This window comes from Saccostrea echinata, unplaced genomic scaffold (assembly GCF_033153115.1).
Source record: "Saccostrea echinata isolate AGI-Se365-2 ecotype Australia unplaced genomic scaffold, CSIRO_AGI_Sech_v1 ptg000054l, whole genome shotgun sequence".
NCBI classification, from domain to species: Eukaryota; Metazoa; Mollusca; class Bivalvia; order Ostreida; family Ostreidae; genus Saccostrea; species Saccostrea echinata.
Window position 1 is genome coordinate 5,924,334 of NW_026889803.1, and position 16,397 is coordinate 5,940,730.

Sequence of the window (16,397 nt, forward strand, 5' to 3'; positions counted from 1 at the left end):
TTCTGTTTTTTCATAAGTCAGTAGAATAATAACATTTCACATATCACTATGATTTGTATATTGTAACATAGTGCCAAGTGTCATTTACAAAAAAGAAAGATATTTCTTACGTATTTGCATACTTGACATTTTGCAAAAGGATTCTATAGGTTGGGAGTAAAATCAAATCCAAGAATGTTAACTAAAGTTGATTACAATATCCAACATCATGAACATTGATCTTCCAAATACAGTTAAGTAATTGGTTTGCATGTAATTTCATTATTCAAACGAATCTAAGTGTGAATTAAATAGCCATTTTTGTAGATGTGATTCGTACAAAAATAATTCCGTAATTCTTGGAAAAGAGTATTAGGTATAAGTTATGCTTTTCGATATTTTTTGTCTATATTTATCGTTTGTATTCTAAATTTCGACCGTATCTGAAGATGATCACTATGTGTGGTTTTCCACTGAAGCAGCCATTTGCTGGCTCATTAGGTGTCTGCCACGAACAGTGGGTACATGTATATCGTACACTCCTTGACTAAGAATTTGTAACAATCATTCATGTAGATGTCACATCTAATTAATCAAAAACCTTGATCAAGTCCAATGTTCCTCAGCATAGAGTTTAGATCAAGGTACGAGATGGATCAGAGTTTTGCTGTATGATTATAGATTTTTCCACTACACTGAATATTACGGTGGTACATTTAGGACACGTAATTATTTTTTTTTTAAGATACCAGGAAATATTTATCTCGTGAAAGCGAAAAATTATCTCATGAAAACGACATAATATCTCGTGAAAACGACTTATTTTCTAGTTTTAACGACATAATATCTCGTTTTAACGACATAATATCTCGTGAAAATAACATAATATCTCGTGAAAACGACTTATTTTCTCGTTTTAACGACATAATATCTCGTGAAAACAACATATTAACTTGTGAAAACGACTTATTATCTCGTGAAAACGAAATAATATTTTGTGAAATCGACTTATTTTCTCCTTTTCACGAGATATTATCTCGTGAAAACGAGATATAATGTCATGAAAACGACTTATTATCTCGTGGAAACGAGAAATTATCTCGTGAAAACGAGATATAATCTTGTGTGAATTAAATTTTAGAAAATCACATTATTTCCCAAAATTGATTATTTTTCCCCAATTTCACTTACATACTTATAATATATGGATCGTGCTTTCTTTCATAACCAAGTATTTTTCTGCAGCTAGATTTGAGAAACTATTTCTACTGGTATATTGTATTGTTAGCTACATTAATCAATATCCTTCTGACAAGACAATGTGCTATCCTGAAATACTTATTATTGCCTTTTCAAATCTATTTGTTAGTGATTGAGATAGATGACAATAAATATGTTAATATAATGTTATATATTATCAAATAAAAGTTGCATTGAGCATGTACTAAGTTACACATCCATAGTTACATTAAAATTATACATTATTATATTGTATAACCCTGTACAACTTCAATCAAAATTTCCCCTATACCTGAGCTTAAGATACAGGTCAAGTTTGAGTTTCATTCCTGTTGATCAAATTAAAAAGAGTTATGACCATATTTGCCATTTTTTTTCAAACTGTTTTACATAACATACATTTGCTGAATATCAACGTTGGTTTGGATCTAGTCTCCTTAATGCGACATTTTTTTTTATCTAGGAGCTGTAGTTTTTGTATTCTAAAATTTCTAAATGTTTTTTAAATGATCTTTGAAACCAAAATGAAAGCATTCCTTAATGACATCCTCTCTTGTACACTCTTCATCCGTATTTGACAACGAATAGCAAAATACTAAATCAGGTTGTTTAATGTATGTAAAAAAATTTAAAGTCGAAAAAATATGTCGTTTTCACGAGATAATATGTCGTTTTCACGAGATAATATGTCGTTTTTACGAGATATTACCTCGTTTTCACGAGATAATATGTCGTTTTCACGACATAATATCTCGTTTTCACGAGATAATATCTCGTGAAAACGACATATTATCTCGTGAAAACGAGATAATATCTCGTGAAAACGACATATTATCTCGTGAAAACGAGATAATATGTCGTTTTCACGAGATAATATGTCGTTTTCACGAGATAATAAGTCGTTTTCACGAGATAAAAAAAATTTTCCTGGTATATTCAAAAAAATAATTACGTGTCCTAAAAGTACCACCGTAGAATGTGAAAAACCCGATTCTTCATAAAAAAGGATAATTTGTAAAAATATGTCGACATTAGTATGAAGATGTTTATGAGGTTACCAGGTTCCCTTTTAAAGCTTTGTTCCGGTCTGTCGTCTTGTCTGAAGCTACTGAAGTAATTTGATGTAGTGTGTCTTGCCCGGGTAAAGAAAACAAAATTTGTTTATCTATCAGAAGGTGTCATTCATACAGAGGTTTGAACTGGGTGAACTTCCATGCGGAAAAGTACACGAAAATTGCAGGCGTAGGAAAATAATGAGCGTATCAATAATTATTCAATTATAAGATCATTAATCGAATCATGAATATGTTGAAGATATTGCTTATTAAATTGTTGTTTCTCTCTCTAAAAAAAAGATTTAATTATTGAATCAACAATGTCATTTATTCAATTGAAGGGAGGAATAATTAATTATTTATTGAGCGCATTAATTGAAAAGACGCGCACAATTTATTTCAATTTAAGAGCGTAATAATTTATTTGATGCGCGCAATAAATGAATGAATTGCTGTCTTCGATGGAATTAGTGGGTATTAATACAATTGTTATCATTAATTTAATTAATGGGAGCATGTGCGCATCAATTAAGGATTGTAGATGTCATTAATTATTGAAGAGGTATTGGTATTCAATTGAATTGCGCGCTTCAAACGAATTGAGGATATCTTCAAATAATCAAAGATATGTTCAATTTATTTCAATTATTCAAGTTTACATTAATTTGGCACTTCGTTTATCCATACGAGAAATACCTGAAGTTTTAATCAAATACATACAAGGTACAATGTATATGTTGTAGTAGTTATAAATTATTGCAGGACTAGTACAGTTATTGCTCCCTTATTGTTTTAGATTTCAGACACCTTCCGTGTAGTTATTTCTTTGAAAATCAAACAAAGAAACTGTAATTATTTTCTCGAAAGTTCAATTGCCCCTTGTTGTATTCATGAAATGTGACCATGCTCAAAAGGCAATTTAAACAATACAAATTGTGAGCAGAATAAATACGACCTCTAAAAATAGAAGTGAGATCCGGAGCCTAGAGAGGTAAGAATCCCCTGTCGACTGATCACATCTGCCGTGTGCTCGTCGATCGTCATTGTATCGACCATAGAACTTGCGATATGATGTCTTTAAACGAGACTGTTGGTATTCTTGTTTCATCAACTTGTTTGTTGATAGCTTGCCTCGTTTTGTTCGGACGTAGAGCATGCTCTTGCATATTAAATATCAACTGGGAGACATAAACAGATGTGCAGTTGATATAATAAGCATAAAATTGCTACTTAAGTAAGGGAAGTTGAAAACAGAAAGTTGAAGTCATCACGTTTATCATAAAGTTTAGTTGTAAGTTTGTCATCAGTATCCAAATAGGAAACAGTTTTGTCTGTCTTTGGCGTCCATTATTTCAAAGGGAAACATCGAATCAACGTAGGAATGAAAATAGATATTGTTAAATTGATAAAATCGTCGATATATCTAAATGTCGAATTGAAGGCCACAGCAAGGAACTTCTTCTCTTAATGTTGAAGTTTTTAAATAAATTCTGCTTCAGAAGTTTGCTAATAATGGGACACAATTAGAACCCATGGGAAATCCAACAGATAGTTGGAAGACCTGTTCCCCGAAAACTACATAGATATTGCCAATGAGAAACTCAAAGATCTTTTTTTCAACCTCGGAGCACTTGTGTGTATAGAATCTGAATGTTTTTAACAAAATAAATTTGCAGATGACCTATAACAAGGTATGCAAATTTACGAGTTCCATTTTTATTGAAGAAGCAGATGACAAAGAGCCTGACCTTTAATCTATCGTTGGAAAGCTTGTGTAAAATGTTGAAAAGCCGCACGTTTAGATGGTAATGATTTTGGTAAATTTTTGCGATTTCAAATTTTCTAAACGTTCCTTTGAGTTTTTTTTAAATGTACATCTGATTAACATTATTTTTCGAATAAATTGTTGTACAGTACTTCTCAAGTTATATGATTTGTTATGTTAGAAATATGACACATTTGGTGAAACACATATTGAAATGCTGAATTAGAAAAGATAAATTAGAGGTAACCTCTAGAAGTAAAATATTGCGATGCAATAATTTGTCTGATTTTTTTCCTTTTATCAAATCTTCCTTGGAAGACGGTTAACAGAGTTGAAGTATTTTATAGTCTTCGAACTATGCACTTCCTCTCTTTTGTGATTGGTAGAAATTGCATGATGTAAACATTTTCAGTTATTTCATTGGTTGAAATGCTGTTCAGAGCAAAGAAAATAATTTTCTGTGATCTAATTTTCTACGACTTAACAATTTTTCAAGATTTTCAATCTTAAAAAAAAATTCAACAGAACGAACCGAGGAAAATGGCAATTATTGAGTCTAAATAACACTTTAATTTATAGAGCAATTATTATAAAGCGTTTCTATATTTTTATTGTAATCAGAAACGTTCTTTATCACATGCAAGCATTACAGCTTCAGTGTATTATTGTTTCACACCGTCTGTCTATTTTCGTTCAACTAGACACTTGGCTGTCTCCGTAAACCAGCAGAGTCAGAGTTTACGAGACAGCCCAGCGTCTGATTGAACGATACTAGTCTTTCCTATGGTTGGGCTAATGTCGGTAAAAAGCTGAAGGAGAAATACAAAGCCAAGAAATGCTCAAGAATTCGGCCTGATAGGTGTAGGTCAAATTCGTGTTTAAGGTTGTTGCAAAAGACGGCAAAGCTTTTTGAAAAAGCACTGCTTGTTAATAATCTTTACTCCAGTTTGCTATAAACCGTCTTCTTTTGAATTGTAGTATTAAAACTTTTTTAACTTGTCCAATTGTTATTTTGTTATTTCTAAATTCATTTCAAATCTTATATATCATTAGTTTGAAGAAAAACGTCATTAAGCTATCACTTGCATAAGATGTTTATGTCTCCCAACTTACTCATTATTCAAGAACATGTCTGAGTATGATCAATTTTAAAACTAAGGCAGGCTACTGACAAATAAATTGATGTTACAGGCATTTCAACAAGCTCGTTTAAAGTCAGCATTTCGTAAATTCTATGGTCGATATAATGACCTTGTCAGCAAATACAATCTAATTAAAGTAGATGTTTCGAATCCGCAAACGCCTCTCAAACAGGCGCTTGGTAGCGGATTCGGAACATCTAATTTTAATTAGATTGTAGCAAATGTAACCTATTATTTGGTTGTATTTTTTCTGACATAGTTCATACCAATTGTTAAGCCTTTGTTTTTATAAATTTAAATATTCCATCTACCTGATCAATACATATAGGGCTCACGCCGGGTGTGATCGATCGACACTGGATGCTTACTCCTCCTTATGCTCCTAGGCACCTGATACCACCCCCGGGGTTTTATGCTCTATTCACAGATTCGTATTGTTGTAGATTTTTTTGTTTGTTATTTTTACCTTTTTCACAGTACCAAAGTAAATTTATCAGAAAAACATCCAGGGTCAACATGGAGCCACGAAGGGTAACACCGTCGCAAGCCACAAGTCTTTTTGTCCATTCTGTTTGTGGAAATGATAAATATGGACACAGAAAACCTTCGCTGGCTACGATGAGTAACACTGTTGTAACACCATTTGGTCTAGAGTGGCATAGGAAATAATGTAGTGAATCAAGACCATTCCTTCAATATTATGCCTAAATTAGTTAAAGTTTATTTCATTGTTGGTATTTATTAGTAGAAACGTTCGTTCCTCCAGTCTATTATAAAGAACAAGGAACATTCCTATAATTCATCTGCCATATTATACCACCTACAATATTATACCATCTACTATATTATACCATCTACCATATTAAACCAGCAGTTGGGATCCTCAGGATAAGAGTTTCGGTCCAAAAATATTATTTTGAATAACCTTAATCATACATTAAAATTACATACCACTGTGAGTTATATCATGTAAATTTTGAATTTACTACGTGCATGGAGGTAAATGCAAAATTTACAACATGACAATTAGTTATCATGTTGTAAATGTTGTATTTACCTCCGTGCAACTAGTGAATTCAAAATTTACAATCTCTACCAAGAGTTATCGTTCCCGCTCCGCTCCACTTGTAGCGAAGCGTAATACGCCATCTGGTGAGAGATTGCAAAATTTACAGCATAATAGTTATATGGCTACCAAAAGTTTAACCTTTGCTATAAGTTGCCATACGGGGACATGTTTTGTTTTGGTTTTTTGCTGAATGTAGACGTTAATCACTCTCTACCATCGGCTCATACATTCACCTCTGTCGTTGACTCGCGTATATCACAGTGATAAGCACGAGAAATAGTGCATGCGTTTGTTTTAATTCATTATAATTAAATGCCTGCACTAATGTTCCTCTTTTAAGGTAGATATTTACTAAGTATATCTAGAACTATTAATTAAATTTGAAATAATCCTTTGAATGTCATGTTTTTTTACGTTATGTCAAAAATCTTGACGTGTATTGCAGAGGTGTCTGAGAGAGGAACGAACGACAACTCTGCATAGGAGATTGGACGTTAATGACAAACTTACAAACAAACGGGGTGATTTCTGCTTTTCGTCCCCCCCCCCCTCACATATTTATGTACATGTAATATTCCACTATCACATGCATATGGTGTCTATATGTTCCTAAATGGTTCGGTAATTAAACAGAAGCATGTTCAGTTTTTGTAACCGAAGCATGAGGCTATCTGTACCTTTACAGTTCAACATTAAAAAAATGTTAAAGATTAATTGTTAAGATATGTACCTTTCAAACACTCTTGTTTTAGCAATTTCGCAATTTTATGACCTTATAATTAATATAGTTTACAAATACAGTCTATTGTAGGGTCGAATTTTGAATGGCTTGTTTCATACCAATTGTTACATGTATGCCATTAATTGTTTTCCAATTTTAACTACTGTAACAGATTACTCCATTTACACGAGTACTCACAGCGGGATGCTTACTTGTCCTTGATCACCTGATCCCACCTTTGGTGTTTTCAGTGTTCTGTGTATTTCCTTGGTCTCCATTTGTATTTCTTATATATGAATTATGAAATCGGAGACATAAATATTATTGTCTCTGATGAAAATGATCACTGTGCATTCGAGGATCTAGAAAGGGGAGGGGTCCGGACCCCCCCCCTCCCCCGAATTGCACAATTGACCCATGAGATCAAGCATACTCAGTAATTGTAAAATACAAGCAGGGGTCTATACTAGTATATAGGTCCCTAATAGTAAATTACCATGTAATGAAATAATTATGAAAATGTGTTATACATTTAAATGAACAAAAATATACTCTGTATAAAGTCATTTACCCCATAGGCACTCCCCATCTTAATTGTTAAAAAATATACATCAACTATATTATAAACAGTAGATATATATTTTTTAACAATTAAGCTGGGGAGTGCCTATGATTTACCCGAGGATGACCCACTAATAGATGAGCATGTTAAGGCAGCACTAGCGTTTTGATATAAATAAAGATAAATTAAAATAAAAATTAAATAAGTCAAGAAATGTTTTATAAAAACTAATAGTATAAAAGCACATTTTCAGACATTGATCTCTTTTCGGAAAATGAGTTATTCTATGTAAAAATAACGAAAAAAACCGACCTTGGAACCTCCCCCCCCCCCCCCCAGGCACTCCCCATCTTAATTGTTAAAAAATATATATCTACTATATTATAAACATAACAAGTTTCATGCCTTGTTATGTTTATAGTATAGTAGATATATATTTTTTAATGTTCAATTAAGCTGGGGAGTGTCTATGTCCCCCCCCCCCTACCCCGGAAAAACGGACCCCTCTTAAAATTGTATCTGAAGAAAATTGACTAAGAAGTTTGTCAGCATTAAACACCATCTCCTATGAATATTTTTTTGTTTTGTTTTGTTTTTGCTTGTCAAAAAAAAAAGTTAAGAAGAATATTTATCAATAATATACATCGGGATCGAAAGCCAGAAAATTAAAAGAACAAAAACAAAAAGTGAAAAACAAAACACGCAGATTCGACAGTCGGACAGAAGCGACAGTTATTTTCGCAGAAACTAAAGAAGATGTAGGCCTATTCAAATAAAGTGAGTTCTTCTGGATAATTTTATTCTCCATCTAATCAAGATGGCAAACAAAGAAGCGGGTGTTACTTCTTCAACAAATGTTGGATCTCTGAAAAGAAAATTTAGCAATTCGGAGGAGGAATGTAATAATAAACGGGAAGGTGAACCGAGTCTATCTATTTTGAACTTAGATATTCCGTCAATTTCAAAAGACTGGGATGATCAGCTTTTACTGAACTTGCATGTAGAGGTGGTTCCGGGGGTTTTCACACCGTATGTTGTTTTTTCATCATATCCCGATTTCCTGGAAAATCAGAAGAACAAAAGAAGTGAACTTATAGCCATGATGAACGACGCACTCTCGGAGCGGAAAATTTTGCTAGATTGCTATAATCATGCAATGGAAAATATAATAAATCTTGATTATGAACATATTGACCATGTTCCAGTCTACAGAGTAAAGGAACTATATGAAAACACAAAGACCCTGAATAAATTGGCATGGAGGGATTGGAAGAAGCAGTTGACAGAGAGTGATTTTAAAACCATCAGGGGATTAAAAGAAAAATGTAGAAGGTGATCTTCGGTTGTAACTGTCCTCAGAGTCTTAACGCATCTTTTAATCCTGGCCCCACCCCACCCCAAAAAAAAATATTCTCAAGAAACCAAATACATATTTTACAATTTTAAAGGTACATTGAAAATTCAATTAAGAAATAATTCCTGCATCAAAGCAAGGCCATAACTAGACTAAAATTTTTAGTGAGACAAGAGATCTGGGACCACCCAAGTCACAATTGGGTCCAGGGAAGTGTCCTGATGGTGCTTCTTAGGGGGAGGGGGTCTAGAAACCTGGGTTTTAGCGAATCAAAAACTTAATATTTGAAAGTTTTCATGTTTTGAATTATCTTTACATGTCTTCGAAACAATAATGAAACACCCGGTGAAATGATTGATTTACAGAAATTGAAACGAAAGTTGAACAGTTATTGAAAGCATTAATTTATTACAAAGACACATATAATGAATTAAAGATCAAAGTAAAACTTTATAACTTTCCAGAAAACTCTAAAATTTTAGTGAGGCATTTGCCTCACTTGCCTTAATGGTAGTTAAGGCCTTGCAAAGGAATTTACCCCAATAGTTGAGATTTTGTTGGCAAATAAAAACCGAGTCTGAGGGCAAGGTTTTTATTTGCCAAAAAAATCACAAGATTGAGGGGCCTCTTGTTTTTAATTCAGACTACAGCAAAAAGTGAATGATTTTCTATGGCAGCTCCTGTACATAGTAGATAGAAGACAGCTTCCAGAGCCAGAAGAATTATCAGAGGGAATGTTTCAAGAGCTTTTTATGAGATTTGCTAGAATATTTGAATTGGGTCTAGTGTAAGTCATGAAAATTACTTAAATACTTAAGGACATTAGCAAGGTTCCTGGTTTTCCTATAGCATTTTTCAAGAACTCTTGAGTAGGTGTAATGGTAATAAACATGTTATATTCTGGTACATGTAACCCACTAAGCCACCCTGTCTTTTTAAATTTTGTCAAATCAATGTTTTCACTGTACAATGCTAAATGCATTTCCTATGTAAAATGTTTATAAAAAGGAGTTACATAATTTTTCATCATAAGATTTCTCTAAAACCCATTTATTTCATAAAGTTTATGTATATATTATTGTATCCTCATTTCCTATGACATGTACTGACTTTATTGGTTTTCACAGTGTAGAGAATTCTTCACTGGAGATCACTCTTAATCACAGTTTTATAAGTGAAAGAACCCATGAATTAAGCCTCTTTTCTCCGGATAACCGTGACTTGCCAATGTCCTTAAGATGAGAAGCCATATTCTTTGCATACAAAACTGGTATAAAGTACCTTCATTGACAGCATATTGCTATTATATATGATAATAATTATATAAATTTATCTTTTTTTACTTTACCATACATTTATTTACATCTGATATGATTTCATGTTTTTCTCCTGATTTTGTTGTAAATATTCACATGATTTATTTGTGTCTAGAGGTGCACCGAATGTTGGATGTTACACTTTTAAAGTCAATGGTAAAGAGATTTCCTCAGTCCCTGATGCTTTGGTCATCAATCCGTGTAAAAAGAATTCACTGCTGGCAGTTGTTAAGGTACCACATAACATCCAAATAAAAATCTTTAAATGATCTTATAGTGATAATATCACTAATACATTGATTCTTTGAAAATCTTCTTCTCTGCTCCTGGGTATTTAGCAGACAAACAATTAAGTGCATGGATCTTATAAGCAATGTGTTTCTTCCAAAACTGTGAAATCCATGGCCCCAGGGTCAGGGGATAGGCTTTAATATGATCCTGAATGTAAATTTTACTCTGCTTTAAGAAAAGTTATTCCCCTTGGTAATTTACCTCTGATTGTAATTAATGTAATTGATAGGTACATGTAAATTGAATAAAATAATTATTTCTGAGGGAGAGGAGGGTGATGGGATTGCTGATTATATATTATCACCAGACTATTGAACTGTTATTTAGTTAGTCTGTCCTCATTGTCTTATATTTTCATCTATCAGTTTATTTTGTTTTATTTAAAAGCAAATGTTGTATAAATTGTCATTCCATGGATCCTATACAGGATTGTATTATACTCAGGTGACCGTAAAGAACCTTGGGCCTCTTGTCTTCAATATCATGAAATAAGTAGATATTGTTATGATTTGTCTTTGTTATGGTGTCCGGATAGGGCCATTTGCAAAAGCTCAGCAGCACATTCAGAAAAACATGCCATCTCGCTAACACACAACACGCCATCACAATTATACAAAACACGTCATCGCACTTATACACAACACGCCGTCGCTCTAACACGCCATCATGCTAACGCAACTTAACACGCTGTCGCACAACTCACTAACACAACTTTGTGACAGCGCGATGGCGAGTCATGTGTTAGCACGACGGCATGTTGTGTGTTAGCCCGACAGCATGTCATGCGAACTTGTGCTAGCGTGTCGGTGTGTTGTTCAATGATGTGTTAGCGCAATGGCATGTTGTGTGTTAGCGTGACGGAGTGTTGTGTGTCAGTACGCGCTTTTGAGCTTTTGCAAATGGCCCTATCAGGACACCATACTTTGTTTATGTAGTTTTATTAGATTTATTTTGAAAATGATAGAAGTTACATTGAAAGAAATTTCATTATCTTGTGTGTTTTTAGCTCACCTGAGCCGAAGGCTCAAGTGAGCTTTTCTGATCAAAGAGTGTCCGGAGTCCGTTTGTCGTCTGTAAACTATACATTTTTGACTTCTTCTCAAGAACCACAGGGCCAATTTTAACCAAACTTACCGTAAAGCATCCTTGGGTGAAGGGGATTTAAATTTGTTGACAGGAAGTGCTTCGCCCTCTTTCAAGGGAAGATAATTAAGAATTTGTGAGAATTTGGTGGCATTTTTAAAAAATCTTCTTTTCAAGAACCATTGGGCAAGAAAAGAAACTGATGTGGAAGCTTCATTACATACTCTAGATTCAAGTTTGTTCATATCATAACCCCTGGGGGCAGGGTGGGGCAACAAGAGGGTGTCGAAGTTTTACATAGGAATATATAGGAAATGTCTTTAAAAATCTTCTTCTCGAGAATAGCAAAGCCATGATTAGTCATAATATAAAAGAAGTATCCTCAGGTAGTGTAGATTCAAGTTTGTTCCAATCATGACCCCTGGGGGTAGGGCAGGATCACAACAGGGGGGTCAAAGTTTACCGTAGGAAATATCTTTAAAAATCTTCTTTTCAAGAACAGCTAAGTCATTATTAGACATATTAATAAAGAAGTATCCTCAAGTAGTGTAGATTCAATTTTGTTCAAATCATGACCCCTGGGGGTAGGACGGGGCCACAACAGTGAGTCAAGGTTTACATAGGAATATATAGGTGTAATGATTAAAGGGTATTTGAGTATAATGCATTGAAGACTTCAAATAGTGGAATGACCTGACAACTCTTAGAATGGACTAGCCTAAGGGAATATATGGCAAAGCTTTGGGAAAGTCAGGCATTTAGAAGGTAGCTGAAGAAGTTGGATAGTGACTCAGCAATAAAGAAGTTAAGGTATTCCATCCTAATAGCAAAAGATTCAGTGAAATTGAATACATAACAGATGTGTAGGTGTTGAATACTGAGTATATTTAGACATAATTCCCATTTATTACTATTAGCATGTAAGGTCTGATGTGTCCTAATTTATGACCTTGAATTTTGGTAAGAGTAATCTCCTGTTTTTAATTATTAAAAAAAAAATAAATTTTAAAAAACTTATCTGTTAAAAAAAAATTGTTTTCAATTGTCATTCTATTTCTAATGTGTTTTAGTGCATTTTTCCACTACAGTATTTATTGATATTCTTATTTGAATTTTTATTTTTAAAACATTGCTCTATAGACTTCAATGCAATCTTTATCAAGTACTTATTGCGTAGTTAATTACATTTTTGAAACTTTTTCTTAGTAAATCCTTTTCAACTGTAAATATCAGAGTATTATGTATGTGATGGACATTTAAGGATAGAGGATGGAAAACCTTAAGGGTAAAAGCAAAATAAAAGTATGAAAGTTATAAACACCAGTGACAAGTATCTTAGGGAATTGATGTTAAGCTCTGGATGTAGTAAATCTGAAGAAGATTAAGATGACTCGTTCTTATCTATCAATGGGAACCTAGGGGAGAAACACGGTGCAAGCAGTACCTTACCCATTCCCCATCTCCAGATAGAGAAAATTTAAATATTGTGTGATATACCCTCGGACAGAGCTGTCTTAATAATCATTCAAATCATTAACTTGGACAGAGTAAAAGGAAAACCTATATATCCCTTGTAAGAATCTGATCATACACGTTACTTGGGAAATTTATGTCTTTGAAATCTTCTTCTCAAGAACAATTAAGCCATTATTAGTCATATTTATACAGAAGCAATTGTAGAATTAAGTTTGTTCAAATTATGGGCCCCCAGGGGTTAGGGGCACAACAGAGGGTCAAAGTTTTGCATAATAATATCTTGAAAAAATCTTCTGTTCAAGAGCAGCAAAGCTTTGATTAGTCATATTATTATAGAATCATCATCAGGTAGTTTAGATTCAGATTTGTTCAAACTTACGGTGGATAGGGCGGGGCCACATTTAGCAATCAGAGATTTACATAGGAATACATAGGGAAAACAATCTTTGAAATTCTTCTGTTTAAGAACAGCAAAGCCATGATTAGTAATATTGATACAGAAGCCTCCTGAGGTAGTGTAAATTTAAGTCCCCCCTTTAAAACTTTTCAATACTGAACTGAGTTCTGCTTCTTCCTAACCACTGTGCTCAGGCGAGCTTTGTGGCCAATGGGCCTTTTTGTTTTTTGTCTTTGACCAATACAAGTCTGAATACAATATATGTAAATAAGTTACTAAGATGTGTAAAATTCTTGTCTCAACCAAGGTTGTACCTTCGTCATTGATTAAGTATATGTAAACTTCTATCTGTTTATGTTGATTTTCAAAATTCATTGAAGGTTACAAAGACTTATAAGAAAGAAATTGATTTAGAAGCACAGAAAAAGATGAGAAAGGTCATCAAAGTGCAAAACCCAACTGAGCATGTGGACACTAATTTGAAATGCCAGCACATTGGAGATATACTCTCAGTTCTACGGTGTTCCTTGTTTGGACCAACTGGAATGTTTGGTTTTGTAGTTCAAGCAACAGAAGTTAGTTAATATAATTCCACTTTTTTTTCAACTTTATACAGTTTGGTACCAATAGTTGCTTTATACAAAGAGTTAATTAAAAGATTGAAGACACAAGTTGTGAAAAAAAGAACAGTTTGCTTAATTTTATATGGATAACCCCCCCTCCCCCCAAAGAAAAGGGGGTAAACTGTTTAACCCTTGTGTGTCTGTCTATCTGTCCCTAACAAATTTTTGTCACAGATTTCTCAGCAACTACACATATTCTTTGTAGATGCTTGAAACTCTTTGTTTTGGCATGCCATGTGATGGGATTAATTTTTGTATGAATCAGATGTCAAATTCCTGTTCATCTCTTTCTGTACATTTTTGTTCACAGTTTTCTCAGCAAATACTCTGAAATCGCAGATGCTTGAAATTTTAGCACACTCTTTCTGTAGGCATGCCATGTGGCGGGATTCATCTTTGTACGAATCCAATGTCAACTTCCTGCATCTGTCCATACAAAATTTCCCTCACAGTTTTCTCAGCAACTACTCATGCTTGAAATTTTAGCACACTCTTTGTTTAGGTGACTGAACTGGTGTATATTCACATGAGAATGTATATTCACATCAGAGTGGGGGTATTACTAGAAAGCATTGGCTCACAGTCTTCTTGTTACATAATCTTTTTTATCTGTTTATTTACAGGTAACTGTTGTAGCTTTTGCGACAGATAAAAATTACATCCAGTATATCAAAACAGGACTATTCCCTGAACAAGACTGTGCCACAGTAAAATACAGTGAGAAGTGTAATATTTTGTCAAAGAAAGGAAGACATAAACTTGTGAAGACTTTTCTTGATATGGCAACTCTGATGAAATACATGTAAATTATTGCCTGTGGTTTATTTACAATTACTATAATGTTCAACATACCACTTTTATTAAATTTCAATGTGATATAAAACTGTTTTTATGCATTAATCCAAAGTGATCTTACAAACCTGCTAAGGAAACGTGTGATTCAATATTGGATCATAACAGGAGCTACAGAAGATAAACCCATTCATGTCAGAATTCCATTGTATCCGACTACCTGATGTTGTGCCTTTATATTCCTATGTTGAATTATGCCCCCCTTCAAAGAAGGGAGTGCATATTGCTTTGCTGCTGTCTGCCGGTCTGTTTGTTGGTCCACCAACAGTTTCCGTTCATTTTCTTCACAGAGGTTGCACATACTGATATAAAATTTGGTCAAGTTATGGTCTACTCATGTTTTCTCACTTTGACCTTGATGAAGAAAGGGGTCAAGGTCAAAATTTTGGTGCAGTGCATCTTGTATCAATGTCTTCTTACTATGTTCCAAGTTTGAAATCCTAATATTAAAGGGTTCTCAGGTTATGGCTTGGACTCTATTTTGATGTAAAGGATTGACCTTGACCTTATAAATTGGATCAAAGCCAAAAGTTTTGGTGGTGTGCATCCCTCCTTCATACCACCTCTGCATACTCCAAGTTTGAAGTCTTTATAAAAAGGATTCTTAAGTTATCAATCTGTTGATAATTCTGATAATCAGTTATGAAAAAATTCTGATTGCCTATCACTAATATATACTGTATAGCAGGATTTTTTTAGCAGGGTGCTAATTAAAGCTTATTTATTTGGTTTTGAAGCAGTCACCTAAAATTTTAATCAGTAAATTTGCACCCTTAAGTTATGGATGGGTATTGCCAAAAATTTTGTATCGTGATATATCACAATTTTTTCACGAATATCACGATAATATTGTGATATTTCTACACTGAATTTTTACTACAATTTCAAATGAATTTTAATAATATTTCTTACAAATACGCTGTAAAACATAACTTCACTTTTTTTCATTTTTATTTATATAATATAAATCATGTATGGATGCTGTAGTTTCACTTTTTTCAACATTTTTTAGACTTCCTGTAAGTTTTATTTAATAGTTCAAAGAAAGAAATGAATAATTTCTGGAATTTATAATTATGTACCAAATACGGGTATTTTAGTCTCTGTACCTCCGTATCACGCAATAAAAAATCACGATTTACCGGTATACCGATATAATTTAATTTTGTTTGTATTCTAGCCTCTGATTGGTTAATATCCAAAAGGAACACAAATTATTTCTGTATAACCTGGTTTGGTATGGGGACACACCCCCTTGACAATCAGCTGAATCATCTGTATCCATACAATCCTCTCGTTTCCAGTCCTCGGGATTCATGGAAAATTCCAGATTTAATAAATGTACCTTTAATTTCAAACAATGATTCGATCTTACCACATGTAACCAAACAACATGGCTGCTAGGCCTATGTATCAGTTTTTACCTCCCCTCGATTCCCATCACTTCCGTTACTTCCGTTACTATGGTTGTAT

General features: G+C 33.6%; 1 protein-coding gene across 1 annotated transcript; it reads left to right on the top strand.

Moving 5' to 3' along the window:
- Positions 1–8,255: 8,255 nt before the first annotated feature.
- LOC133205653 (uncharacterized) lies at positions 8,256–14,940 on the top strand. Its single transcript, XM_061341499.1, has 5 exons — positions 8,256–8,864; positions 9,530–9,673; positions 10,318–10,435; positions 13,830–14,024; positions 14,696–14,940. The coding sequence occupies exons 1-5, from the start codon at positions 8,350–8,352 to the stop codon at positions 14,876–14,878; spliced, it is 1,155 nt and encodes a 384-aa protein (XP_061197483.1). The 5' UTR covers positions 8,256–8,349; the 3' UTR covers positions 14,879–14,940.
- The last annotated feature ends 1,457 nt before the right edge of the window (positions 14,941–16,397 follow it).

Bases quoted from the DNA above. Each gene is read 5' to 3' on its own strand.
- LOC133205653 (XM_061341499.1), top strand. From the start codon at position 8,350: ATGGCAAACAAAGAAGCGGGTGTTACTTCTTCAACAAATGTTGGATCT. The intron at 8,865-9,529 runs GTGATCTTCGGT...TTTTTAATTCAG, and splicing joins TTAAAAGAAAAATGTAGAAG to ACTACAGCAAAAAGTGAATG. The intron at 10,436-13,829 runs GTACCACATAAC...AATTCATTGAAG, and splicing joins CACTGCTGGCAGTTGTTAAG to GTTACAAAGACTTATAAGAA.